Source organism: Spinacia oleracea, chromosome 1, assembly GCF_020520425.1.
Source record: "Spinacia oleracea cultivar Varoflay chromosome 1, BTI_SOV_V1, whole genome shotgun sequence".
NCBI classification, from domain to species: Eukaryota; Viridiplantae; Streptophyta; class Magnoliopsida; order Caryophyllales; family Amaranthaceae; genus Spinacia; species Spinacia oleracea.
The window spans coordinates 1,131,268-1,159,226 of record NC_079487.1 but is presented as its reverse complement, the minus strand read 5'-3'; the positions used below and the strand labels follow the sequence as shown (position 1 = coordinate 1,159,226).

Genomic DNA, 27,959 nt, shown 5'->3' with positions numbered 1-27,959 from the left:
CATGACCAATTTGATGAAGAAGGAATCAAAATTTGAGTGGAGTGAAAAATGTGAGGAAGATTTCCAAATTCTAAAAGAGCGTTTAACCTCTGCACCAGTTTTGACTATGCCTGATGGGAATGAGGGGTTTGAGGTGTATAGTGATGCTTCGAAGAATGGTTTGGGGTGTGTGTTGCAACAAAATGGGAAGGTGATTGCATATGCGTCGCGTCAATTGAAACCATATGAGGCTAATTACCCTACCCACGATCTAGTGCTAGCTGCGATTGTTTTCTCTTTGAAAATTTGGAGACATTTCCTCTATGGGGAAACATGTAAGATCTTGACAGACCACAAAATCCTAAAATACATTTTCACCTAGAAAGACCTCAACATGAGACAAAGAAGATGGTTAGATTTGATCAAGGATTATGATTTGAACATCCAGTACCATGAGGGGAAAGCAAATGTGGTTGCCGATGCACTGAGTAGGAAATCGAGCCAAAGTATGAATGTCTTGGTAGTTCCTGAGGAATTGTGTCGAGATATGCAAAGACTTAGCCTGGAAATAGTGAAACCCGGAGAGACCAAAGCAAGACTGAGTGCATTATCATTGGGGTTGTCCATATTCGAGGAGATTAAAGAAAGTCAAGCTGGGGATGAATACTTAGAGAAGATCAAAGAAAAGATGGGGCAAGGGAAGGAAGTAGATTTCAAGATTCATGATGATGGTAGTTTGAGGTTCAAAGGGAGATGGTGTGTACCGCAGAAGTATGAAGAACTCAAGAGACGTCTTATGGATGAGGGGCATAATACTCCATATTCTGTGCACCCTGGGGGTGACAAGCTGTACAAAGACCTGAAACAGATCTACTGGTGGCCCAATATGAAGCGTGAAGTTGCTGAGTTTGTGTCTAAATGCCAAACCTATCAGAAAGTCAAAATAGACCACAAAAGACCCATGGGGAAAGTTCAACCTTTAGAAGTGCCTGGATGGAAGTGGGATTCCATTTCTATGGATTTTATTACTGCCTTGCCTAGATCAAAGAACGGAAATGATACTATTTGACCGTCTAACAAAATCAGCCGTGTTTATTCCGATTAAAGAGACGTGGAAAAAGAAACAGCTTGCAAAGACTTACATTAAGCACGTAGTGAGGTTGTATGGGGTCCCAACCGATATTATTTCAGACCATGATTCAAGATTCCTCTCGAAATTTTGGCAAAAGGTCTAGTTGAACCTTGGGACAACATTGAAAATGAGCACTGCTTTCCACCCTACAACCGATGGTCAGACTGAGAGAACTAACCAGACTATGGAATATATGTTGAGGGCTTGTGCTATTGACTTTAAGGGTAGTTGGGAAGACCATCTAGACTTGATCGAATTTCCATACAACAATAGTTATCATGCAAGCATTAAGATGACACCTTTTGAGGCACTATATGGAAGAAAGTGTAGAAGTCCCATTTGCTGGAATGATTTCTGCGAAAACATAGTTTTGGGAATGGAAGTCATTGAGGAGACTTTCAGGAATGTAAAGATGATTCAGGCTGGAATTCAGGCTGTCAGGATAGGCAAATGAGTTATGCTGATTTGAAAAGAAGAGATGATGAGTTTGCAGTAGGTGATAAAGTGTTCTTGAAAGTATCACCAACAAAGGGTATGATGAGATTTGGGAAAAAGGGCAAGCTAAGTGCCAAATATGTAGGCCCATATGAGATTCTGCAACGAATTGAATAGGGAAAGTAGCATACAAGTTAGCCTTGCCAATGGAGTTCGAAAAGATGCACGACGTGTTTCACATTTCCCAACTAAAGCGCTATATCCCTGATGAGCGTCATATCTTAGAGCCTGAGAGAATCCAAATTGATAGTAGCCTCACATACGAGGAAAGGCCTGTGAAAATCCTTGATAGGAAGGTGCGTAGTACATGCAATAAGGATGTCAGCATCGTGAAAGTGCTTTGGTCGAACCACGGGTACGAAGAGGCAATGTGGGAAGCCGAAGCTGAAATCAAGATCAAGTATCCAGAGTTATTTTCTGAGGTGAATTACGAGTGCGTAACTCGTTTTCTTTAAGGGGGGTAGAATGCGATAGAAATTCGCGCTTTTTACCTATTTTTATGGTATTTTCATGCATTTTATGCTCATTTTTAGCAACTTACTGTAGACACCTACTTTTGTCCCCGTTCCCGCAAGGGAAAGGTTCGATGATGAAAGCATAAAAACTCCACTTTACAACGCATCTCCTATAAAATAAACGAATCTCGATTCCCCATTTCATTTCACCCGAAACCTGCTATTTATGGAAACCTGCTAAAAATAGTAACTGCCGTAAAAGGTAGCTTCTAAAAGTGGCAAATCATAAAAGATAGAAACCTGTCAGAATTAGGTGTTGCACTCCAACATAAATCCTAAATGAGATAGAAAACCGCGAGAATCCTATTCCTAATAGGATTCGGAAATAGGAGTTACGTATTAATCAAAATCCTAACGAGCCTAGAGTTCGTAACGGGCCCAGACGCATTCCGTCACAAAATTGATACGCGCTAAAAGACTCGAATTAATCTCAAACTCTACGGATTTTAGGAATCCGAATCTGACAAAGAATTCGGCCCAGACATCACTTTCAACGCCCAGAGCTGGGTGCCAAAATCTTTGACGCCCAGCCCTGGGCGCTGAAATTACATGGATCTCTATTTTCAGCGCCCAGCCCTGGGCGCCGAAATCTTTGACGCCCAGAGCTGGGCGCCGAAATTACCTGGGACGTGTTTTTTCCTAATTCTTTATGGATTAGAACTCTGCAATTCTATCTTTCCACGAACTCTTCCCTATAAATAGGCCCCTAGTTTCGACGTGAAAGAACACACAACAACACATAATATATTCTGAGTATTGACTCTAAACCCCTTAGCCTAAGCCTCTCGCTGCGAAACTGTTCACGCGTTCTGTCGCAATCGATCCATAAATCGAACAGAACGTATCCTGTCCCATAATCGAGATTCGTTAAATAAAAAGGAGAAATAGCAAAGTCAAAGTGGTTAGTTTTCTGAGAACCGTGATGCACCTCTCAAGGGTACGTCGTAATGTGTCCCTTTTCGACGATTTAACTGCTTTCCTCACCCTTTTTATGAACTGTTAAACTAACCTAATATGATTGTTCTATCACGCCTAATAAATATAATATTTTTGGGAAATCGGATTATCATGCTAGGTCCCTTAATGCTATTTAAATCAGATAATCACAATCGAATTAGTATTATATGCTGCATATTGCTAAAATCAATCCAGATTAGTTTAATAGTTAACGCATGTCCCTTCAATTATTTATGCTGAGCTAGTAAGGATATCCTGCCTCTGGAGTTATCGACGAGCGAATTACTCCTCTCGGTAGTTACAGTCCCTCGAACCCTCAATCTCTACCTTGCGGGTGTATATTGAGAGATCCCCACACCAGGGATCACAAGGGAACCTACGGCCGTCGTGGTCAAACGTAATTGCACTCCCTTTATGTCACGATAACCGGGTTATGTCAGTTTTTCTCATTGTTGTTAAAAACTGAATGGCGACTCCTATATTACTAGTCAATTGGGTGTATACTCACAGGAAATCCAATTACACTTGATTGAATAAAAAGAAGCGTCACACCCACGAGGGACAGGTCACGCATTAGCCTCGCGCTTTTTTGACCCCCTCACAGTGGCGACTCCACTGGGGACAGTGAAGGAAGTACTCGTGCTCGTAGGTAATCAAAATAGCCGAAGGGTGAAACGATCCTACCCCGCGTTTATTTCCCCATCAAGTAGGGATGACCTGAAAATCAGCATATTAATGTGAACGGGCAGAACATCATAACGAATCTTGGCTCCCTCAGGAGTTGGGACTAAGGATACCTTTTTTCGCCAATAGGGGGGTGCATACGCCGCGCATGTTTCCCACTCGGTACTTGTGCAGGTAGTACACCTATCCCGAACCCAATCGCTCGCCCATTAGGTCCCTCTCGCCTGCCTGCCCCCTTGGCTTGCACTTGCGGGTTGGCCTCTTGAGCGAAATTCGTCTGTTGAAGACACTGACTCGACCGGGGCATGTGTTGGATCTACGATAGAAGCGGTACCAAGCCAGGCGCAGATAAACTACCTATAGAAGCCTATCATAAACTAGGTGGCATATTTTCAAATCCATGTTTGTAATGTAGTTATGTGTAGCGAAATATGTGATTGTGTGTGACAAACTATCCTAGAAAACCAACGACCTTAAAATTGCCCAAACATTCGTAGACTAATTTGCCAAAGAGTTATACCAAAATACGTTTTCCGCAAGCCCGAACGATCGCCACAAAAATAAGCGACGCTCGGGATGGCCTGTAACGAATCCCACAAACGCTGCACAACGCGTAAAGGACGTTATAAGGCAAGCACGCAAAATTAAAGTCACAAAAACAAAGTATACGCAAACAGAAAACGAGAACCAGCCAGGGACGCATTTTCAACGCCCCTGGTTGGGCGCCGAAATTTCTCACGCCCACTGCTGGGCGCTGAAGTTGTTGCCTGGCCTTTTGGTCAGGCACAACAGCCTCGGTGCCCGTGCATGAAAAAATATACGTAGCAAAAAAAAAAATTCAAAAAAAATTGCTATGAGGGCGTATGAAAAAACACTCGATTCTAAAAGCGACTTATAAAAAAATAAATAACTCTTTGTGTCGTTGTTAGGCCTCCTACGACGACAATGCTCGGCACCAAAACCGAGCATGCTAATTAAACGACCTTGAATGTCACAATGGGCGAAGTATTCAAAAAAAATAATGTTCGAATAAAGTCTTCAAGAAAAAATAAATGTTCAAATAAATCCGAGTCTAGACTAGGCTATGCCAAAATACAATCCAAATCCTAAGTCTTAGTTGTCTTATCCATAGAATCGGTCCTAATGCTTGGTGTCGTTCTACAAGTTAAAAGGTTAAACCATATTGAGCCTCCCTTCCTAACATTTAAATCAATAAGCACCCATATGTATTTGTCATCCCTTGCTAAGAATCCACGGCCTCAATACTCTCTCACCAATAAAAAGAATATACTATAGTATTTGCAAAATGGAAATGGTCACATTCTGAAAATCATTCCCCCATAGTCGCACAAACCCCAAAGTGAACCTAAGGTGTCAATACCGTTAGCAAAAATTAATGGCCTCAGGGCTTAGGATCACATCGGGTCACGACTATCATAGTCCTCTTGAGTCACTCACTCCATGAAATACTACTAAGTAGGGACTAAAAGATTTTCCATGAATGCAACATGACCAACCATGAAAATACCCAAATCGGCATGCCATAAGACAACCATTGGGGTAAAAGCAATACACACTAAGAGGGAAGCCGCACTAATGATTCTAGTCTTGCAAAAATAAAAATTCGATCTCCCCAATTAACTACCTTGCCAACATTAAACAAAATGGCGCATGACAAGTGAACACCAAAGGGTTAAAATCTAAAGTGTCAACCAACAAAAGTTATGGTCCAATTAGCCTAAGTCAGAGAGTCGCTTGGTCAAGTATTATAGGCTTACGCCATGTCATTATTTTGAGTCTAGGCCACCACCTTGTATTCATACACAGGTTATAATCAGAAAGAGTAATGAAAGTTTGAGTCTAAATCACAACTTCCAATTAAATCCCAGAAACTGGAATCTGAAAAGAAACAAAAAATTATGTTCGATGTAATTCTTTCGTTAAATTTCAATAAGGTAAAAATAACATTTTAAATCTACGCTATTTGCACATTTTAAGAAACGACTAAATACGCTTGCAAAGTAAGAGAATTTAAAAGGTCCACCCTAGGCCTACGAAAATTAAAAGGTCCACTATAGGCCCACCAAACGAGGCTCACTCAGTCTCGCCTCGTGACTCAAAGACCACAACCATCTACCTTTTAGCCCAAATAAAAAGGGGGGAATCCCAAAGTGCAAAAAAAGAAAAAAATAGAAAGAGAAAAGAAGAGCGAAAAGAACGAGCCATGAAATACTTAGCCCGTACCTCCCAAAGTACGAAATTTACCCAATTAAACGAAGGAAGAGAATTGAGTCAACCAATCCAAATCATAAAATTCTACGATGTCTACCCTTTCCAATCCTTATGCTCTCAGACGCATTCGCTCTGGGGTCCCTGTTCAGCTCATCTAACCCATCCATGTTCTCATTGCCATAACCCAAGAAACCATTACCTCGACTCTTGTTCTTGAACTTGTTGTCAACCGCAAACCACGCACGGCCATTGACACGTGCGTCATACCCATTATTTCCAAAGCCCAAAACCTGTTCTTACACCACCATTAGCATAATGACCATATAACTTGTGTGGATACATACTGTTGATATACCCTTAAGCCGTCCCCATACTACTCATTGACCTTGGTTAATTTAAACTCACGACACTAGTTCGAGGCTGCAAATTGTGAGCCCTAGCTAATACAATCCTCATGCATGACCAATACCTATACAAGTTATCCTATCTCATTCAACCCGCCTTTCAAACCGTCTTGAGTCACGAACATAAAAAAAAAAAAAAAGACAAATGAAAAGTACAAAAAATGTAAATAATACAAAAGAAAACTTTGCAAAGCGCCTCTAAAGTTAGTCTAAAAAGAAAAATAAAGAAGCATTTAGCGCACCAAAAAATATCCGCCCAGAAACTATTTCCAGCGCCCAGAGCTGGGCGCCGAAATCTTTAGCGCCCAAGCCTGGGCGCCGAATCTCTCTGCTTGCTGAAAAATTTGTCCAGAAGTGCTCGTCATTTTATCTGCACATGCACGGAAAAATAACGAACACTTGGGGGGTACAGCACGTATTCAGATATACGTACCACCAAAGAAATACATGTACTCAATCAAAAAAAAAATATAATACATGTACTCAATCAAAAAAATATAAAACAAATTTTTTGGCTTACGGCAAGGCAGCAGATTTAAATAATAATAAACTTCACTTATTCTACCGTTTCAAATAATATGTTTCCACCTCAGAACATACTTGTTTAAAATCGGCATTCTATGAAACCATTTTCTAGGCTAAGAACTACGCAAGACCTGATTCCAAATTAAATCTATTTACGGCAGATACGTAGGCAATCCATGATTCGGTCCAACCAATTTGCAAAAATATTAAAGCCTATAGAAAAACAAGAATAAAGAATAGAAGCCCCTTATTGAAATTTAATTACTTGCAACCCAAGTCGAAAGAAAAATAAAAGTCGAAAGAAGAATCCAACTCATCAAAATGCCAAAACGAGCACACATCGAAAAATAATAAAGGGCACGTACCCTCGCCAGAAGGAGCACTCACACTCCTAGGCACTTAGCCAAAACTCAAAACATCGCTTTGCCTCAATTGAAAGGGGGCTAGCGCAAGCGTCCATGACCTCTAAAGTATTCAATTTGACCCTCCCTAAAGCGAACTAACTCACTTAAAGACTTTCTTTCACCACTAGACATAGTCGTTCGCTTAAAGACCTTCTTTCACCATTAGACACAGTCATAATCGCCAACAAGTAGTAAAAGCAGTAAGCTTGCAATAAAGAGGATTGTTCTACGGCGTCGCCCCATCGTTCCGTCGAACTCAGGGCACCCGTTCATGGTAATTCAAATGCTTGCTAATCCCCTTTGGAAAAAATAAGACATTGTCAATAGGACTTGGCACTTAACCAAGGCTCACCCTACTCAGACATATGACACGGGCACCTAAAATCGAAATCTAAAAGTATCATTAAAGGGAATACATAATAGCAACTGGGGGCTAAAAATTGAAATGAAAGAGCTAGGGAAAGAACTAAGTACACATTGACCTTTTGTACGGACATACACCAAGTAAATCTAAGTCAATTTGAAAACGGTTTATATTCCTGCAATTCTGGAAAAGATGGCCCTAAAAGCCTAAAAACATATGCCAAACGGGCACAAGTATATCTTGACACCTGCACCCTGGCTTCCAGCAAATCCTTAGACAGTATTCCAAAAATCGTAACAGTATTCTGATTTACTCATGTAATCCTGTACGAACCCTTCTATAAGTCAACCTACTTAGGACACCTCGGATTGTACATAGTAGGACTCGGATTTTAAATAATTTTCAAAAGATTTTTAAAAGACCTTTTTTGAACATAATAAAGTGTCGTTGGTTTAAGCTAAGTATGCGTCTATCTCAAAGTTGCAAGTGAGTCAAAAAGATTTATAAATATGATTATGGGTAAAGAAAGGCACCTAGCTATTGGTCAAGGCACACTTCGACATGTGACTACCTTGACCATGGCAATGTCGCACAATACGACATTTACAAGAGAAGTAGCAAAATCACTACTCGAACGTACCTCACGAGTTTGGTTCAAACTATTCATGATCCATGTCATCATGAATGCATAAAGACGTATGCAAAGCATTATAGCACCAAGCCTATCCCGTAGCTACAGTTGGGGGCTTGAGAAAAACACTCTAAAAATGCTCGAAATGACGATTTTATCGCAAATTCTCGACGTTAATGCTATACATACATCATAGGGGCACAATCCTAAGCTTTAAATTGTGAAAAACAAACCTTAGAATGGCTACAACCCCTCCCAAATTCTAAGCACTACTTAGAATATATAAAGTCACCCCACTAACAAGGGTAACTGAAAATCGCGAGTCACCAAAACTCCGATCAAACTACTGCACATAACGCTCGCCCTACAAGCGCCCGTTACATAGTGTACCTCGTTCCAAAGCAAAAGCGAAAGAAAAAAAATAATACTGTCAAAGTTCTGCCCAGAAATCATTTTCAACGCCCAGAGCTGGGCGCCGATATCATTAACGCCCCAGCCTGGGCGCTGAATCTTTCTGCCAGCCAAGTTTTGCCCAGATATAAAAATAAGAAAGAAACACCTATGAATCCTCGCATCGAACGAAGTAATAAGCCGTGTAAACCCACGCAGAAGGTGCCACACTTATTCGAGCACCTGAACAAGGCATGATGAAGTACTCCAATGCAAATGATATCCCAACGCCTGAAGGAATGTTCTAAGACACGCTGTTAGGCCACACAAGCCTACGTCGCACCATAAGTTCAACCGTCCCACGGTACAAGTCTAAAAAAAAAGAGTGAGGCATATTGCATTAATGCGGGCACGGCCAAGAGCAGGAGGCAAATACTACTTATCGCCCAAATTCAAAATGCAAGCCACACAACTTCTACATCAAGGATTAAAGGTAGCAAAACATTACCTACCACGGAAGGAATAGCTCGCACCTACACGAGCGAAACCCCAAGGCATCTTTCTCGAAAGAACCTACAAAATCGTACGCCAAAAGGAAGTATCCCAACATGCATACTTGGGGGCTCCAAGCTACGAAACAACCATAACGAAATAAAAAATCTCGAAGCAAATGTTTGAACAATCGAAAGGGCACGATGATTGAGCCCACTTCATGAATGGGCCTGAACCCTATCAAGCTTCTAAGCAAACTATTCAAAATCAGTCATTGCTCAAAAAAAATGATTCAAGCAAACTGATTAATGGACCGCACACAATGGCCATTCTATGAACGCTCGTTCGCACATACGTATCATCATTCACGAACACGTTCAAAAAATATAAGAGCGATCAAATTCTTACACCTCAAGGTATGTTCCTCGGGCCATATAGACTCGCCCGACTATTGCAATAACTGTACACCTTAAGAGCAACAGTTCCTTAAAATAATCGCCCCAAAGCGACAAGCACCGTAGTCCACCAATCGGCTACGGCTTCTCAAAGAAAATCATCACGTTCTAAAAACAAAGAAAAAACGGAATTTTGAAAAAAAATAATAAAATAAAATAAAAAATAATAAAATAAAATATCGTTAAACAATAATATACACAATGTGGACCCACTTATAAGACACATCTAATCAGGAAATATTACGACCCACCAACAGGTAGTAATCACAAAAGCCCTTCTACATAGGCAAAATGAGAAATTCAAAATGGGCTCGCCCAACCTCAGCGGGCGGGGTCTGCGTCACTAGCCGCGCAGGTCCTCAGTTTTTCGAAGAATAAAGTCTTCAAATTTAAAATAGGTTCGCCACCTTCAGCGGGCGGGGTCTACGTCACAAACCGCGTAGGTCCTTATTTTCAAATTTTTTTTTTTTAAAACAGATTCGTCCACTTCTATCGGACGGGGTGTCCACCCTCAGCGGACAAGGTTCGCCACCTTCAGCGGGCGGGGTCTACGTCACAAACCGCGTAGGTCCTTATTTTCAAAAAAAAATTTAAACAGATTCGTCCACTTCTATCGGACGGGGTGTCCACCCTCAGCGGACAAGGTTCGCCACCTTCAGCGGGCGGGGTCTACGTCACAAACCGCGTAGGTCCTTATTTTCAAAAAACATCAAACAGATTCGTCCACTTCTATCGGACGGGGGGTCCACCCTCAGAGGACAGGCTCGCCCACCTTCAGCGGGCGGGGTCTGCGTCACTAACAGCGCAGGTCCTTAGTCGCTGCAGCGATAACTTTTATTGGTTTTCCCTTTTTCCAAAAATTAAAGGATTGGTTTGTTGGATTTTCCTTCGTTTTACATCCTATAAAAACAAGGGGGTTTTCTCGTTTAGCTAGCCCTGAAAATGAGAATCTTTAAAAACGTTTTACCTCGTGATTGGGCTTTGCCAGGACCAATTGCACTTTACAGCTTTAATTTCGAAAACATCTGTAGTTACTCCCAATGACAAAGTGAGGGAGTTTTCTACGCACCTTTAGATCCTTCCAATGACAAAGTGAGGAAGTTTCTATACTATCAGTTGACAAATCCCAATGACACGTGAGGGATATGTCGACACTTCAAGTGATGACCCTTAAGTCAAATGTTATCACTCCGGGGCTCGTGAGACCCTCGCAAAACAGGTCACATACACCATGGCTTGTGTGACGCACTCCGTCTAATACTTTGACCATCGTCTTACTCCAAGACTCAGTCAAAGTGGGGGCTAACTGTAGACACCTACTTTTGTCCCCGTTCCCGCAAGGGAAAGGTTCGATGATGAAAGCATAAAAACTCCACTTGACAACGCATCTCCTATAAAATAAACGAATCTCGATTCCCCGTTTCATTTCACCCGAAACCTGCTATTTGTGGAAACCTGCTAAAAATAGTAACTGCCGTAAAAGGTAGCTTCTAAAAGTGGCAAATCATAAAAGATAGAAACCTGTCAGAATTAGGTGTTGCACTCCAACATAAATCCTAAATGAGATAGAAAACCGCGAGAATCCTATTCCTAATAGGATTCGGAAATAGGAGTTACGTATTAATCAAAATCCTAACGAGCCTAGAGTTCGTAACGGGCCCAGACGCATTCCGTCACAAAATTGATACGCGCTAAAAGACTCGAATTAATCTCAAACTCTACGGATTTTAGGAATCCGAATCTGACAAAGAATTTGGCCCAGACATCACTTTCAACGCCCAGAGCTGGGCGTCGAAATCTTTGACGCCCAGAGCTGGGCGCTGAAATTACCTGGGACGTGTTTTTTCCTAATTCTTTATGGATTAGAACTCTGCAATTCTATCTTTCCACGAACTCTTCCCTATAAATAGGCCCCTAGTTTCGACGTGAAAGAACACACAACAACACATAATATATTCTGAGTATTGACTCTAAACCCCTTAGCCTAAGCCTCTCGCTGCGAAACTGTTCACGCGTTCTGTCGCAATCGATCCATAAATTGAACAGAACGTATCCTGTCCCATAATCGAGATTCGTTAAATAAAAAGGAGAAATAGAAAAGTCAAAGTGGTTAGTTTTCTGAGAACCGTGATGCACCTCTCAAGGGTGCGTCGTAATGTGTCCCTTTTCGATGATTTAACTGCTTTCCTCGCCCTTTTTATGAACTGTTAAACTAACCTAATATGATTTTTCTATCACGCCTAATAAATATAATATTTTTGGGAAATCGGATTATCATGCTAGGTCCCTTAATGCTATTTAAATCAGATAATCACAATCGAATTAGTATTATATGCTGCATATTGCTAAAATCAATTCAGATTAGTTTAATAGTTAACGCATGTCCCTTCAATTATTTATGCTGAGCTAGTAAGGATATCCTGCCTCTGGAGTTATCGACGAGCGAATTACTCCTCTCGGTAGTTACAGTCCCCCGAACCCTCAATCTCTACCTTGCGGGTGTATATTGAGAGATCCCCACACCAGGGATCACAAGGGAACCTACGGCCGTCGTGGTCAAACATAATTGCACTCCCTTTATGTCACGATAACCGGGTTTTGTCAGTTTTTCTCATTGTTGTTAAAAACTGAATGGCGACTCCTATATTACTAGTCAATTGGGTGTATACTCACAGGAAATCCAATTACACTTGATTGAATAAAAAGAAGCGTCACACCCACGAGGGACAGGTCACGCATTAGCCTCGCGCTTTTTCGACCCCCTCACACTTACACATGTTGATGCAAGTAAATAGATTCTCCACATAAGAAAATGTGTTCGTGAATATTACAAGTAAGTCTAAGTTGGCAAAAGAGTGCACGTGAGTGGCACAAATACTTCTCCGGTAAGAATAAGTTGAAAAGTTTGGAAAAATATGTAAATTTTTCGTGTCAAGTTACGGGACGAAACTTCTTTTAAGAGGGGTAGATTGTAATCCCCCGTAAATTTAGAAACATTATTTATATATTTTAACGTATAGTTAATTATATTTAAATAAGAAATTACGGATTTTAGAAATAAATATATATAATTAACGTATATTTATTTTATTACATTTTGAATATTTTTAACGTTTTACGAAATCAAAATAATTTAAGAATTTAAAGTTGAAAAGAAATCGAATTACGAAATTAAACTGATTGAATTTAGAAAACGATCCTATTCGGTTTTGGATTCAAATCCTAAAACTAAATCCTAATGCTAGCCCAATTGGGTAAAGCCTCTTCCCTTCTATACTTCTATTCCACGTGAAAAAAACAAAACTCAAAACCCTCATCTTCTCCCTTGCAAACTCACGTGAACTCTCAAACCCTCAAAAATTTCCTTCTCCCTCACACTGCCTCCATTGATGCCGCTGCTCAGCCGCCACCACAGCCGGACCTCCTCGCCGCCGCAAACCACCGTTCTTCGCCGCCCCCACAGAGCCGCAACACCACTGTGACCGTCACTGCAGCCGGTAACCTCTCTCCTTCTCCTTCTTCTTCTTCTTCTTCTTCTTCTTCTTCTTCTTCTTCTTCTTCTTCTTCTTCTTCTTCTTCTTCTTCTTCTTCTTCTTCTTCTTCTTTCTTTCCCCCTTCATTTTTCTTTTCTCTCTTACTTTTCGTGGCTGATCTTTGCTCATTCGCGCAGCCACCACCAACGCACCACCGTGTGCCGCCGTCCTTGCTCCTGCCGCCGACAGTTTCTCTCTCTCCCCTTATTCGGTTAAATCCTTAAACCTTAGGCTAATTGAATGTCTTAATTATATTTTTAGTTTAAATTATGATTCTTGAATTTAAATTATAAGTTTCATGATTTAATTTGCAAATTTCAGATTTTTATGTTTACGTAATTGAATTATTAATTTTCAGATTTGTATATTATATTTAAATAATATATATAATTTTTAGATTATATAAATGCATTGAAATATTGATTTTAAATTATTTAAAGTATGAATTTTAAGGTTTTAACGGTTGTAAATCATGGTAGGATGATTGTGGATTATTAAATTTATTGTCTCGATATACTAGGAACGTAAATTTGCCTTAGTGAAGTTTTTAAATAAGTTATATAGCTGAAAATTTAAAGTACGATGTTTGCAAAGAGTTTTCAACGAATTTCAATCACTAATTCAATAATTATGATGCTAGGAAATCAAATATTCAAGTTTTGATATTGGGAAAGGTTCTAACTATGTTTAGGATGCATTTAGAATGCTTTATTATGGTTGCGAATGATTAAAAATTGATTGGGATTATTTGTTGGTTGTTTTAGGCGGAGAATTCTCTTTAGGCGACTTTTGAAAGTGTGAAAGTGGCCTATCAGTTTCTTTACACAAGGTACGTACATACCTGTGTGCTTGGAGATGTGTGTTGTTATTGAAACCATGTTGAATTTGTCGATGAACTTGGTTATGTTGAAATTTACATGTTTAATATTGTTGGATGAACATGTTGAACATATATTTCGTTATGAGAATTATAACATGTTAGTATGGATGATTGATGCAAACATGTTGGTTGGGAACACTAGATTATTTTATATATTGGTTTAGATTGATTGATCGTTGTTCCCTTTTAGCTTTTCACTACTTTATGAGGGCCGAGAACCTTGTTTAGTAAGTTGAAACCTTATACCATATAGAGGGGTTGATCATTATTAAAGGAAATGTTGAATTAATTGGAATGAGTATTTATTGATACCTTTGTGATCACTTACTTAATTCCAAGATAAAAACAGTTGTGAATAATTGTTGATTGTATGACTTATGTGATTGTTGAGTCATAACAGAGTTTTAATCTGTAAATCATGTAAAGTGAAACTGAGTAGCGATAGCTTTAGACTGTGCACGTCTGAAGTGACGGACAATCAGAAGTTTGGGTCATGGGTCGCCTATGGCTTTTTCTGGGGACGGACTGATCATCGGTTCTATTTTATTCAAAAGTTCCTCGATATCGCAGGTCATTGGGGTTACGGAGTCGCGCCCGTACCTCATCTTCTGTAGTGAAGGCTTCTAGTAGACAACTCAGTCCATTGACTATTTCAATTAAAATAATGTTAATGATACAAAGGTCTAGTTTGGTCAAATATAGTCTTCAAGTTAATATGTTTTGGTTATCCTTACTTATGTTTTGTTAGTATCATGTTAGGGTTGTTTGTTTAATAGAATCATGTTAGGATTATTATTGCTTTAGTATGTAGTACTCAACTTTGTTGATTACGTGCGTTGTTTGTGTGTGTTGATCATGGCTATGCCTTATTGATCCTGTGATGATCCATTTTGGTGAGAAATCACTAGGGATCAATAAGCGTTGCCCATCTACAGGTTTGAAGATGATGCATCATCGGGATTGGGATTAGAGAGCTTATATTTATTTTGTTTTGTTAAGTGATTTGGGTTTTTTAAATCGGACTTTAAACTTGTCGTACTATTTACATTCTCTTGTTTTCATTGATTGGTTTTTATGGATTAATTTTTGAAGGAAATAATGCCCTTGGTCCAAGTATGCATTCTATGTTAAGTCTAATAAATGCGGTTCAGTATTAATTAACAAGTTAATAATTCAGTGAGATCAAGTGAGCTGAATGCCTAGCTAGAGGCCGCTTCAGTTCAAGTGGAATTAATGATATTAATCCACAGCTTACTCTTGACTGAACCCGTAGGGTCACACAAATAGTACGTAAACGGATCAAGTATTTAATGGCATTAAATACTCCATCTATGAATATTCGGAACCGACGGATCTTGGTTTCAGTGGGAGCTAAGATCGTCACAGGCAAGAAATGAATACTCCGGAAACGATGATATTGCCGGAAACGGAAATATGGATCGTATCGGAAATATGAATATTATCCAAGTCGTAGATGTTGCCGGAAACGGAAACATGGTACGTATCGGAAAATATTATTGGAAATGGAAATATTACCAGAATCGGAAATATTACCGGAAACGGAAATATTGTCAGAATCGGAAATATTGCCGGAATCGGAAAATAATTCCGGAAACGGAAATATTAAATATTTGTTCGAAACGGAAATTAATTCCGGAATCGGAAATATTAAATATTGTTCGTATCGGAAATAGATTCCGGAAATGGAAATTTAATCGGAAGCGTATCGTACGAATTAGCATCGGACGAGGCTTGCCGGACGAAGGCCCAGCACGAAGCCGGGGCCAATCGCCCAGCAAGCATGCGCGCCACAAGCCCAGCCAAGGCAGCGCCCAGGCCTACCGCAAGGCAGGCCCAGCGCGCGCCAAGGGCCACGGCTGCGTGGGCCGTGCTACGCGGGCTGCTGCTCGCACGCGCATGGGCAGCCCTTGTGGCTGCCGTGTGTGTGTGAGTTTGTGCTCATGCGTGATTCCTGAATCTACAAGAGTCAGTGTATGATTAAATTTCTATTCCTAATTGGATAAATTAATTAAATACAATTCATGTAGGATTCTAATTCCAATTAATTCGCATCCTACTAGGATTACGATTCCTTTTCCATAACTCTATAAATAAAGGCCTAGGGGTCATAATTTATACACAAGTTTCAAAGTATTCAAAAGTGAGTTTTTGAGAGAAAATTAAAACACACATCTTGCTCAAAAGTGCCGAAATTTTCTAGTACCTTAAGGGCGATTCTAGTTGGTCAATCTTAAGGCGGATCCGGACGTGCTGTGGACTATCTACGGAGGGACGACACTTGGAGTCCTAAAAGACTTGTTCTTGTTCGGTTCGGGCGCAGCTAGGGAGGGCACGCAACAAAGAGTATGCATCTAAATTATGCTATATGATTATGTGTAAATAATATGTTGTCCTGGGTTAATGGTTGTTTCCGCATGATCTATGTAGTGTCATATGTATCATAACCTAACAGTGGTATCACGAGCCCCTTATTATTTTCATAATCTAAATTGCATGAACATGGTTAAATATTACAAATTTGCAAGAATTAAAAGGGGTGATTAATTTTCGTAATTGTTAATTAATTGCAAATTGCGTTTATTTAATTATATGTACGCAGTTTTTCGGCAGTTTCTTCATTACTCATCCGAATTGAGTGATTTTTGTGTCAATTCCGCATGTAAAAGGCATTCTAAAATTTTGACAAAAACAGTATTTTTCTGCCGAACCCAGAATTCTCAAATTCGAAGCCTAACTATGACTTTTCGAAGGTTTTAGTTTTTCGAATGCAAAATTTCGTAAATTTAAGATGTTAAATTAAATATTTGCGATTCCTGTTGATAAATCTTGAATTTTTGATTGACCTACTGCATATGTTTAACAAGTTTGAATGCCTAGTCTTGTTAATTATGCAATCTAATTTGTAATTATGATTAATTTGTTGAAAATTAGAATAATTTAGAATTAATTTGATTTTCATAATTAATTGTAATTTAATTAGAAACCTATGATTAAAAACCACCATAAAAATTGTAAATTTACGATAAATTTTAAATTTTTATGACCTAGACTTGAATCCATATCAATCGGAAATCAATTGGATAATAAATTTTCGATTTTTCGCCCTAAAATTATGAAATTAATAATATTTATTAATTTGTCATTAATTTTAAATATAAATTTTAAAATTTTATGCGATTCGTTCAAATAACTTGCACGCACGAAGCAATGGACGCTTCGTGTTACCCTTAAGGGGTGTTGTATAATGCGGGCATGCGACGACGAGCAAGGGAGCTCGTCGCCCGTGCGGCACGAATGCAATGAGCAAGGGCGTAGTGCACGAGCACAAGGCAGCAGCCCTGCCTTGTGTCGTGTGCCACGAGCAATGAACGAATGGGCATGGGCGAAGGGCGAGCCAAGGCAGTCGCGTGTGGGCAGCAAGCGAGCTGCGCCACAACGCGCGCTGCCTCGCACAAGTGCGCGCAGCCTCGCGCGCAGCGAGCGCAAGCTCGCGTGCCACGAGCGCTGCGCCCAGCACTGCTCGCGCGCGCAGCGCGCGATGTCGCTCGCCCAGCGAGCGATGTCGCGCCTCAGCGAGCGATGGCTCGCGCGCGCAGCGCGCGATGTCGCTCGCCCAACGAGCGATGTCGCGCCCCAGCGAGCGATGGCTCGCGCGCTCAGCGAGCGAGCCAGCGCGCCCAGCGAGCGATCTCGCGCGCGCGCACTGCGAGCGATAGCTCGCGTGCGATGGGGCGCTGTGCGGAGGCTTGCGATAGGACAGCAGCAGCTATGCGACGAGCGCATGGGCTGCGCGCACATGGCCAGCAATGGCTGTGTGCGTGCGGCCCATGGGCGTGCAACGCGTAGGGTGTTTGCGTTACGATTAGATCGTTTTGAATGTTTAATTTGAAAATTTCAGTTCACATAATTTTAATTAATTTTAAAATTAATAATTTGAATTAATTTCTTGGATTTTAATTTTGAATATTATAATTATAATAAATGGAATTTATTCTAATTATTTTACTAAAATTAAAATCATGAATTAATTTAAATGCGACTGAAATTAAATTAAATTTTTGGATTCAATTATAAATTTATATGAGCTTTAAATTTTAATTAAATTTGTATGTTTCCGGTTAGACTAGAAATACAATTTTATGTTTAAAATTAGTAAAGCATATGAATTTATTGGTTTGAGTGGGAGCGCTTTTTAGTCATAAACTCTTGATTAGGTCTACAAATCCTTAAGGTTAAAACAACTCGATTAGAATTAATAAGGACTGAATAATTGGTAGATTATTGGTGCCCTTGATTAATTGCTGCAAATGTTTACGTGATGCATAATGTGTTTTACTAACCAGCTATGTGGGCCATTCATGATAATGAATGGGTGAATGGTATATATTGTATATGTACTGTTTTGCAGGTTATGAAGTGACTAGTATGGCCCAAATAGGATAGAAAATATGGTCTGCGTACCATTAATTTGAATGTAATTGGTCTAAAGTACCAAAGTTATTTTTCAATTCAAATATGGTCTGCGAACCATCAAATAGTTGTAATTAGTTATAGCTTATCCTATTTGAAGAAAATGGTGCCTCCCACGGAGATTTTCAAGACGGACTTTGAAGTCAAAGCTTCAAGATGAAGTCGGGCCATACTAGATCACAAATATCTTATGCATGTTTTAAGTTATTTATTGTTTTAAATATGTCTTAAAATGCATGAGATCATAAGCTTGATTATGTTGCATGATTAAGGATTTTAGTTCACTTAAAATCTAACCAACATAGTAAGAGCCTTAAGTTCCAAACTTAAAAATTGAGTTAAAAGGTGCCATGCCAAAATATACACTTGCTTGGATATCCTTTACATCAATCTAGTAATAGTTTTCGCTCAGCGAGGTGTTACTTATTGGTCCTAAAGGGGCAAGGTACACAAATAATTGTGAGTACATGTTAGTTTTGGTGAAACTCAACGATATAAGTAAGGAGTCCTTTTATGTCGTGGCAAATTCGATAGGTTTACCTAATAAGTTCTTAGACGTACCTATCAACCAAGAATAGTTTCTAGACTATTAGCAAAAGGCTTTTGCTTACCTAAGATGTTCTAGGATTAAGTCGACAAACTGTGCTTAGTTCTTCAATGATTTTAGGATCTTGGAATCATTTTATTCACACCTGCCGGAACACATAACTTGAATAAAATGCTTAATAAACATTGAATTATGCATGTATGCTAGAATTTAAGTTTATTAAGAGAAACTGTGAATGGTTATTTATTTGTTTATTCTTTTCAATTGTAGTTTTTAATATGGCAAACAACAATTCATTCAACATTCGATCAATTCTCGAAAAGGAGAAGTTGAACGGGAAAAACTTCCTTGACTGGCAAAGGAACTTGCAAATAGTTCTTATGCAGGAAGAAAAGGAGTATGTCCTAGATGAGGCGATGCCCGAAGCTCCTGGCGACGGGGTCACTCAGGCTGCCCTCAATCGTTGGATTGATGCCAACAAGGATGTGAAATGTCTAATGCTCGCCACCATGAGTGCGGATCTGCAGAAAACGTTCATCAACTCAGATGCTTTCACAATCATCAGTGAGTTGAAGAACATGTTCCAAGATCTGGCTCGAGTCGAAAGATTCGAGACTCATAGGCAAATTCTTGAGACCAAGCTTAAGAAAGGCGAGCCCGTAAGTCCACATGTTCTCAAAATGATTGGACTCATTGAGAATATGAGTCGGCTGGATCAGCAATTTTCTCAGGAAATGGCTATAGACACCATCCTCCATTCTCTTCATAGCGGGTATGATCAGTTCAAACTGAACTACAGTATGAATAGTCTGGACAAAACGCTCACTGAGCTTCACGGTATGCTGAAGACCGCTGAAAAGACGCTCAAAAGTGATAAGCAGGATGTGCTTATGGTGCGTGGGGGCAAGTTCAAGAAATCTGGAAAGAAGAGGAATGCTAAGAAAGGTGGCAACAAGGCCAGCCCAACTAAGCAAACTGGCGCCAAATCTGCAAAGAGGAAGGTCAGTCAACCCACTTCTGAATCCGAATGCTTCTACTGCAAGAAGAAGGGGCATTGGAAGAGAGATTGCTTGAAGCTAAAGGAAGATCAGAAGAACGGAACAGTCGTTCCATCTTCAGGTATTTTCGTTATAGACTGTATACTTGCTAATTCAACTTCTTGGGTATTAGATACAGGTTGTGGCTCACACTTATGTTCCAATCCACAGGGACTAAGAAGAAGTAGAAAGTTAAGCAAGGGTGAAGTCGACCTACGAGTGGGAAATGGAGCACGGATTGCTGCATTAGCTGTAGGAACTTACTATTTGTCGTTGCCCTCCGGGCTAGTTTTGGAACTGGAAGAATGTTTCCATGTTCCAAGTCTTACTAAAAACATCATTTCAGTTTCTTGCTTAGATGCTAAGGGATTTTCCTTTATAATAAAAGACAATAGTTGTTCGTTTTATTTTAAAGAGATGTTTTATGGATCTGCTAGATTAGTCAATGGACTTTATTTATTAGATCACGACAAACAAGTATATAACATAAATACCAAAAAGGCCAAAAAGGATGATTCAGATCTCACCTATCTGTGGCATTGTCGATTAGGCCATATAAACTTGAAACGCTTGGAAAGACTTCAAAGGGAAGGAATTCTAGAACCATTTGACTTAGAGGATTATGGTAAATGCGAATCATGTTTACTTGGCAAAATGACAAAGCAACCTTTCTCTAAAGTTGGAGAAAGAGCAAATGAACTATTGGGTTTAATCCATACAGATGTATGTGGACCAATGAGTACAAATGCTAGAGGTGGTTTCAGCTACTTTATCACTTTCACTGATGACTTCAGTAGGTATGGTTATGTCTACCTAATGAAGCATAAGTCTGAATCCTTTGACAAATTCAAGGAATTTCAGAGTGAAGTAGAGAATCAATTAGGCAAGAAGATTAAGGCACTGCGGTCTGATAGAGGCGGTGAATATCTGAGCTATGAATTTGATGACCATCTGAAAGAATGTGGAATTCTATCAGAATTGACTCCTCCTGGAACACCACAATGGAACGGTGTGTCAGAACGGAGGAACAGAACCTTGCTAGACATGGTCAGGTCAATGATGGGTCAGGCCGAACTTCCATTAGAATTTTGGGGACATGCACTAAATACAGCTGCACTCACTATAAATAGAGCTCCGTCTAAAGCTGTCGAAAAGACTCCATACGAATTATGGTTTGGAAAGCCTCCAAATGTGTCTTTTCTTAAGATTTGGGGATGTGAAGTATACGTCAAACGATTAATTTCAGACAAACTTCATCCAAAATCTGACAAATGTATCCTTGTGGGCTATCCAAAGGAAACAAAGGGGTATTACTTCTACAATACATCTGAGAACAAAGTGTTTGTTGCTCGAGATGGTGTCTTTTTGGAGAAGGATCACATTTCCAAAATGACAAGTGGGAGAAAAGTAGACCTCGAAGAAATTCGAGTCGAACAACAAACTCTAGAGAATGCTCAAGATGACATTCAGGATGAAACTCAGAGATCTTTAGAAGAATCTGGTGAGAATCATGGTCAATCTAGAAATGTTACCCCGCGTAGATCGCAAAGATATAGATCTCAACCGGAAAGGTACTTAGGTATTTTGACGAACGAGAGCTATGACGTTCTATTACTTGAAAGTGATGAACCTGCGACTTACAAGCAAGCTATGACGAGCCCTAGCTCCAAGCAGTGGCAAGAAGCCATGCAATCTGAATTAGACTCCATGTCTGAAAACCAAGTATGGGATTTGGTCGATTTGCCAGATGGCTACCAAGCCATTGGAAGCAAATGGGTTTTCAAACTGAAAAAGGACAAGGATGGGAAACTTGAAGTTTTCAAAGATAGATTGGTTGCAAAAGGTTACAGGCAAGTCCACGGTGTGGATTACGATGAAACCTTTTCACCAGTTGCAATGCTAAAGTCTATTCGAATAATGTTAGCAATCGCTGCATATTACGATTACGAAATATGGCAGATGGATGTCAAAACTGCTTTCTTAAACGGCGTTTTAACAGAAACTGTGTTTATGACACAGCCTGAAGGTTTTGAGGATCCAAAGAATGCTAAAAAGGTATGCAAGCTAAAGAAGTCAATCTACGGATTGAAGCAGGCATCCAGGAGCTGGAATATACGTTTTGATGAAGCAGTCAGTGACTTTGGTTTCATCAAGAACGCGGACGAATCTTGTGTATACAAGAAGGTCAGTGGGAGCAAAATTGCTTTCCTAGTATTATATGTCGACGACATATTGCTTATCGGAAATGACATTCCTATGTTGAACTCTGTCAAGATTTGGCTTGGGAAATGTTTTTCGATGAAGGATCTAGGAGAAGCACAGTACATATTGGGCATCAAGATTTACAGAGATAGATCTAAAAAGATGATTGGACTTAGTCAAAGCACTTATATCAATAAGGTGCTTGATAGGTTCAAGATGGCGGACTCCAAGCGAGGCTACCTACCCATGTCTCATGGAATGACTCTAAGCAAGACTCAGTGCCCAAAAACACTTGATGAGCGTAGACGAATGAATGGGATTCCATATGCATCATTGATTGGTTCAATAATGTATGCTATGATATGTACACGCCCGGATGTTGCGTACGCACTCAGTGCTACGAGCAGATACCAGTCAGACCCAGGAGAGGCGCATTGGACTGCTGCCAAGAACATTCTGAAGTACCTGAAAAGGCACAAAGATGACTTCCTGGTCTATGGTGGAGATGATGAATTAATTGTTAAAGGCTATACGGACGCAAGTTTCCAAACCGACAAAGATGATTTCAGATCACAGTCTGGGTTTGTCTTCTGCCTCAACGGAGGAGCAGTAAGCTGGAAAAGTGCTAAGCAAAGCACCATTGCGGATTCTACAACTGAAGCGGAGTACATTGCTGCACATGAAGCAGCAAAGGAAGCTATATGGCTAAGGAAGTTCATAGGAGAACTTGGTGTAGTCCCCTCCATTAAAGGACCAATAGCCCTGTATTGTGATAATAACGGAGCTATTGCACAGGCAAAAGAGCCTAGACACCACCAGAGAGTCAAGCATGTACTTCGTAGATTTCACCTTCTACGAGAGTTCGTTGAAAGAAAAGAAGTCGAAATAAGCAAAATTGGAACTGATGACAACATATCAGATCCATTAACTAAACCTCTGCCGCAAGCGAAGCACAACTCGCACACTGCAGCTATGGGAATCAAGCATATTGGAGAATGGCTTTGATGTCTCTGTTTAATGTTTTAAAGTTTTAGAGTTTAAATCTTTGTAAAACATTATTGGTTAATCATTCACAATAAATGAAAGAAATTCATTTTTCCATTTAATTTGTGGTTTATTAAATGATGAGTCCCTTCAATTTGACGATATATTCAAGATAGACTGTCAGGACCAGTCCTGTGACTAAGAAATGTCTATCAAGTGAACTTGAATGTCAAAGGTTGAAAATAGTCCCTAATTGGAGTTTTCTATAAAATTGGACGCATAGAAAACGTTAGACGATTAGAGTGCAAGATGACTAGTAGTTCTGTTTCTTGAACTATGTGGACATGGCAATGTCATAATCATTTGCATAGATACTTACTTTGGGAAGACTAGTATCGGACAAGACCTATGAAACTTTACTGTAAGAGATGAAAGTCTGTCATAAGTAAATTTCATTAAATTATTAGACACTAAATCCTCAATACCTGAGTGATTTGAGATTACTTGTTTGAGAACTGGTTGCTTTGACGTTGACCAACCGTCGCACCGTAAAAGGAGGCTATAAAGGCAACGCTCAGGTAATCACCTATCAAACGAAGTCTAATCTCAAGATCGCAAGATTGGGATTGTCCTCCCATAAATCGGGATGAGATGCTTAAAAGTTGAACAAGGCCACTCGGAGAGCTAGAAACTGTGAAATGCATGGCCGTGCTCGGATGAATCATAGGCTATGATTATCTGTTTATTTGATCAGTTGAACTCTGAAACCGAGGAACACCTCTGGACATAATAAGGATGACAACTCTTACCTTATGTTCAAGAGCAAGCATCGAGCGACAAAGGAATTAGGAAATGCACACTTGTCCCTAAGGACAAGTGGGAGACTGAAGGAAATAATGCCCTTGGTCCAAGTATGCATTCTATGTTAAGTCTAATAAATGCGGTTCAGTATTAATTAACAAGTTAATAATTCAGTGAGATCAAGTGAGCTGAATGCCTAGCTAGAGGCCGCTTCAGTTCAAGTGGAATTAATGATATTAATCCACAGCTTACTCTTGACTGAACCCGTAGGGTCACACAAATAGTACGTAAACGGATCAAGTATTTAATGGCATTAAATACTCCATCTATGAATATTCGGAACCGACGGATCTTGGTTTCAGTGGGAGCTAAGATCGTCACAGGCAAGAAATGAATACTCCGGAAACGATGATATTGCCGGAAACGGAAATATGGATCGTATCGGAAATATGAATATTATCCAAGTCGTAGATGTTGCCGGAAACGGAAACATGGTACGTATCGGAAAATATTATTGGAAATGGAAATATTACCAGAATCGGAAATATTACCGGAAACGGAAATATTGTCAGAATCGGAAATATTGCCGGAATCGGAAAATAATTCCAGAAACGGAAATATTAAATATTTGTTCGAAACGGAAATTAATTCCGGAATCGGAAATATTAAATATTGTTCGTATCGGAAATAGATTCCGGAAATGGAAATTTAATCGGAAGCGTATCGTACGAATTAGCATCGGACGAGGCTTGCCGGACGAAGGCCCAGCACGAAGCCGGGGCCAATCGCCCAGCAAGCATGCGCGCCACAAGCCCAGCCAAGGCAGCGCCCAGGCCTACCGCAAGGCAGGCCCAGCGCGCGCCAAGGGCCACGGCTGCGTGGGCCGTGCTACGCGGGCTGCTGCTCGCACGCGCATGGGCAGCCCTTGTGGCTGCCGTGTGTGTGTGAGTTTGTGCTCATGCGTGATTCCTGAATCTACAAGAGTCAGTGTATGATTAAATTTCTATTCCTAATTGGATAAATTAATTAAATAGAATTCATGTAGGATTCTAATTCCAATTAATTCGCATCCTACTAGGATTACGATTCCTTTTCCATAACTCTATAAATAAAGGCCTAGGGGTCATAATTTATACACAAGTTTCAAAGTATTCAAAAGTGAGTTTTTGAGAGAAAATTAAAACACACATCTTGCTCAAAAGTGCCGAAATTTTCTAGTACCTTAAGGGCGATTCTAGTTGGTCAATCTTAAGGCGGATCCGGACGTGCTGTGGACTATCTACGGAGGGACGACACTTGGAGTCCTAAAAGACTTGTTCTTGTTCGGTTCGGGCGCAGCTAGGGAGGGCACGCAACAAAGAGTATGCATCTAAATTATGCTATATGATTATGTGTAAATAATATGTTGTCCTGGGTTAATGGTTGTTTCCGCATGATCTATGTAGTGTCATATGTATCATAACCTAACAATTTTGTAATTGATTATTTATAAGCCTATAGTTAGTTTTATGTTTTCCGCTGTAAAATTATGAATAAGCCGTTATGTTTTCACACGGGCGATAATGCTTTGATAATTCTCTATAGTTATATTTATAAAAAGGGTTATTTTATAAAAAGGAGAATTGTCGGGGTGTTACACTAGGAATAGTTGATCCAAGGTTACTTGGGAATTAAGAAATTGGATATTTCTTAGAGCCCAAGACGAACAACCCAGCACAGCCACAAGGGCCCGCGTGGGTGTGCGTGCTGCCTCAGCCCATGCCTCGGCAGGCCTTGCACACGGATCTTGCAGGTTGGGCGCAGCCCATACGCTGCTGCCTTGCCGCAGGCGTGGCGCGGCCCATGAGCTGCTGCCTTGCTTGCAGCTTGGCGCGACCCATGAGGTTGTTTCCTTGCTCGCAGGGCGCGGCCTCATGGTTGTTGCCTTGCTCGCAGGCGCGGCCTCATGGCTGCTCCCTTGCTCGCAGGGCGTCGCCTCATGGCTGCTGCCTTGCTTGTCGAGCGATGGGCCGTCTCGCTTGCCGGCTTGTCGCTCGTCGAGCTTCCGATTCGTTTTTTGATTCCGATATACATTTCCGTGTCGAACAAATATTTACGTTTCGTTAATATTTCCGATTCCGGAAATAATTTCCTTTTCCGACAATATTTCCGATTCCGGTAATATTTCCGTTTCCGACAATATTTCCGATTCCGACAATATTTCCATTTTCGATAATATTTTCCGATACGAGCCATGTTTCCGTTTCCGGCAACATCTACGACTTGGATAATATTTATATTTCCGTCATGAACCATATCTCCGTTTCCGGCAATATCATCATTTCCGGAGTATTCTTTATTTTGCCTTTTGACGATTTCAGCTCCCACTGGAACCGATATCCGTCGTTTCCGAATGTTCATAAATGGAGTACTTAATGAATAATATATTCACTCAAATACTTGATCCGTTCACGTACTATTTGTGTGACCCTACGGGTTCAGTCAAGAGTAAGTTGTCCATTAATATTATTAATTCCACTTGAACTGAAGCGGCCTCTATCCAGGCATTCAGTTCACTTGATCTCACTGAATTATTAACTTGTTAATTAATATTGAATCGCATTTATTAGACTTAGCATTAAATTATGCATACTTGGACCAAGAGCATTATTTCCTTCACGGACTCCTACCGACAGTCGGGCCATACCGACGGAATCCCAGTGCATAAAAGCATAAAAACTAAAGAATGAAACAACGTCTTGTATCATTCAAGGAGTACAAGTTTTCCGGAAAGACCCCCCCATTGTTCATACTCAAGGTATATACGTTCCAAGAGTTTTGAAACTCATTCGGGTTACACTTTACGTTAATTATATGTTATGTTCAAGACAACTCAAGAATCAATACAAAGCATAACATACAAGCAATTAAACAATGACACTTTATTTTAATACTTTAGGACTTGTGATCAAACATAGGACTCAAGTGATATTACTCCCATTGTTCCTTTTCAAGACACTGTCGAGATAACCCGACATTGCCAGTTAACAAGCGGGGTGTGCCCATAGAACGAATAGTCCTTAGTTCAATTCACATAAACTTCCCCAACATATTCTACTCGGCGGTAGAATAAATAATGCACAGTGGCATATCTACTAGGCTCAAAGTATGCTAGACATCCCGTACAATAACATAACCATAAAAAATTGCATGTGAAACACTCATACATGCATATAAACTTGAACAACATGCTTGACATAATTCAATGATTATAAAAGATCACAACATGGTTGTTCACATAGAATTCATAAGTTCAATAATAATTCATAACATGCTTGTTCACACATCAAACATGAATTCTCAACACTTCAATTCCACATGATTCACAATTAATAAACATCACATAATCCTCATGGAATAGGTGGTCACCCTAGTCATGCACGTATCTTGAATACCTAAGTATGGGGGCCACTTTGCGAATCACGACTCAAAGCTAGAAATTACCTCCTATAATTAAAATAAAGAAACTTAATTATTATCCATGTTTACTAAATTTTTAGCAACTATTATAGATTCTAGAACCTTTTTTTTATTAGAAATTAATCGTTCATAAATAAACTAATGGTCTCAATTGGTCAATAAAGTCATAGTACAAAGTGGACTGGTTCTGAGAGTGGTTCAAGGAAGGCACCTGTTGCCTGGGAGCAGTTGTGTTTTCCAAAGAGCAATGGAGGGTGGAATTTGAAGGATCTTACAATTTGGAACAAAGCAGCTGTCATGAAGCATTGTTGGGCTCTTTCTATGAAGCAAGGTAGGTTGTGGGTTAGGTGGATTCACACCTATTAA

The 27,959-nt window shown here is 40.1% G+C and overlaps 1 protein-coding gene across 1 annotated transcript; it reads left to right on the top strand.

Moving 5' to 3' along the window:
- Nucleotide 1: 1 nt before the first annotated feature.
- Nucleotides 2-27,959, top strand: LOC130462588 (uncharacterized). The gene is made up of 3 exons (XM_056831179.1): nucleotides 2-190; nucleotides 428-885; nucleotides 27,758-27,959. Exons 1-3 carry the CDS (start codon nucleotides 2-4, stop codon nucleotides 27,957-27,959), a joined length of 849 nt encoding a protein of 282 aa, XP_056687157.1.